Genomic DNA, 1,528 nt, shown 5'->3' with positions numbered 1-1,528 from the left:
AAGACTGGGATGGATAGGTAAAAACGTTTATTGTTATCCAAAACGAAACAATAAAAACTAAAGAATTTCTTTATATACAACATTTGATGTTCTACCCATATTAGCCATTATAAACAAATTGTCCGAGCTAGTTACGCGTGAGCAAGCAACATATAGTTGTCCGTGTGAGAAACAGTTCGTTCTGAGATCGACACCGGCGGCTCGAAGTGTCTGACCTTGCGACTTGTTGATGGTCATAGCGAAACATACGCTCACGGGAAACTGCACACGTTTAAATTGGAATGGGAAATTGTTTGGAATTAGGGGTATGCGTGGTATGAAAACTACTTCACCAGCTCCACAGCCCGTAAGAATTTCTGCTTCTATAATATTATTTCGAAGCGACATCACTTTAAGGCGGGTTCCATTGCATAACTTTGGAGGGGTTAAGTTCCGAAGCAACATAATCGGAATACCTACTTTCAGGACGATGTTATGCGCAGGGAGTCCGGGGGCAGAAAGAGAATTAAGAAACTCTACTGGATATGTGGTAGCATCGGTTCGGTCCAAAACTATGTTTATTGACCGGTATATCACCTCGTCTCCTTCAACTTTTTCCAAAATGCTGTGATTTATGGCAGCTGCTTGGTCATTTTTGGGCGTAAGTATTGCTCGCTCGCAAAGCCAAGAATTGTTGTCCTTATGCGTTATTTGAGATACATCTCCATAAACTGAATAAATTAGTTCCTCCACCGAAGGTACAATCTTACAAAGATTCTCTGGTAGGGTTACTAATCCATTCGATTCGGGAAATGAACCTTCGCCGATTTTTAGCAAAGCATCTGAAAATTCTTGCGCACGGGGGTTGCCGCCTAAGTGTGCTCTCATGTTGCGCGTCAGACTCAATTTCTGCACCCGTGGCCAGAGTACGGAGCATTTGAGGCATGCGTTCACCTCATCAGCTCTGGTTCCGCGGGTTATAACGGGTAGAGTCTGACGGAAATCCCCACAAAACAAAACAGTTATTCTTCCCATGATGTGATCGTTTCGTCGGATGTCTTGGAGAGTGCGATTGACTGCTTCCACGGCCTTCTTGTGCGCCATCGTACACTCATCCCAAACGATTAGGCTGCACTCTGCAAGAATCTTCGCCTTTTCACTATTTCGCGATACGGCACAAACTGGGGTTTCATTTATATCGAGGTTCAAGGGTATCTTAAACATAGTGTGGGCAGTTTTGCCTCCAGGGAGTAAAGTGGCAGCAATACCCGATGAGGCGACAGCTAGTGCTATCTTCCCTTGTCGTCTCACTTCAGCTAGTAGTAGTCGAGTCAAAAAGGTTTTGCCTGTACCACCAGGGGCGTCCAAAAAAAAAATGTTTCGCCATCCTGTTTATTGACACTTGTTAATATTTTGTTATATACAGACTTTTGTTCATCGGTAAGGGTCCCAGAATTATTGTTTACAATTTCGGTCATCGCAGAATAACTGTAATTTGTCTCCGCTGCATACTCTCTACTAACTCGCTGAGCTTCCGTGGTTTCCTGCG

The 1,528-nt window shown here is 43.9% G+C and overlaps 1 protein-coding gene across 1 annotated transcript; it reads right to left on the bottom strand.

Annotated features, from left to right (window-relative positions):
- Positions 1–576: 576 nt before the first annotated feature.
- On the bottom strand, positions 577–1,203 carry LOC118757437 (the record flags this gene model as incomplete). Its single annotated transcript, XM_036492148.1, has 1 exon — positions 577–1,203. A coding segment is annotated over exon 1 (627 nt), but the record flags the coding sequence as incomplete, so codon positions are not given.
- Positions 1,204–1,528: the final 325 nt, after the last annotated feature.

Source organism: Rhagoletis pomonella, unplaced genomic scaffold (assembly GCF_013731165.1).
Source record: "Rhagoletis pomonella isolate Grant_MI unplaced genomic scaffold, Rhpom_1.0 Rhpom_scaffold_17970, whole genome shotgun sequence".
NCBI classification, from domain to species: Eukaryota; Metazoa; Arthropoda; class Insecta; order Diptera; family Tephritidae; genus Rhagoletis; species Rhagoletis pomonella.
Note: the sequence above shows the minus strand (reverse complement) of the source record. Positions and strands in the feature narration are given on the sequence as shown.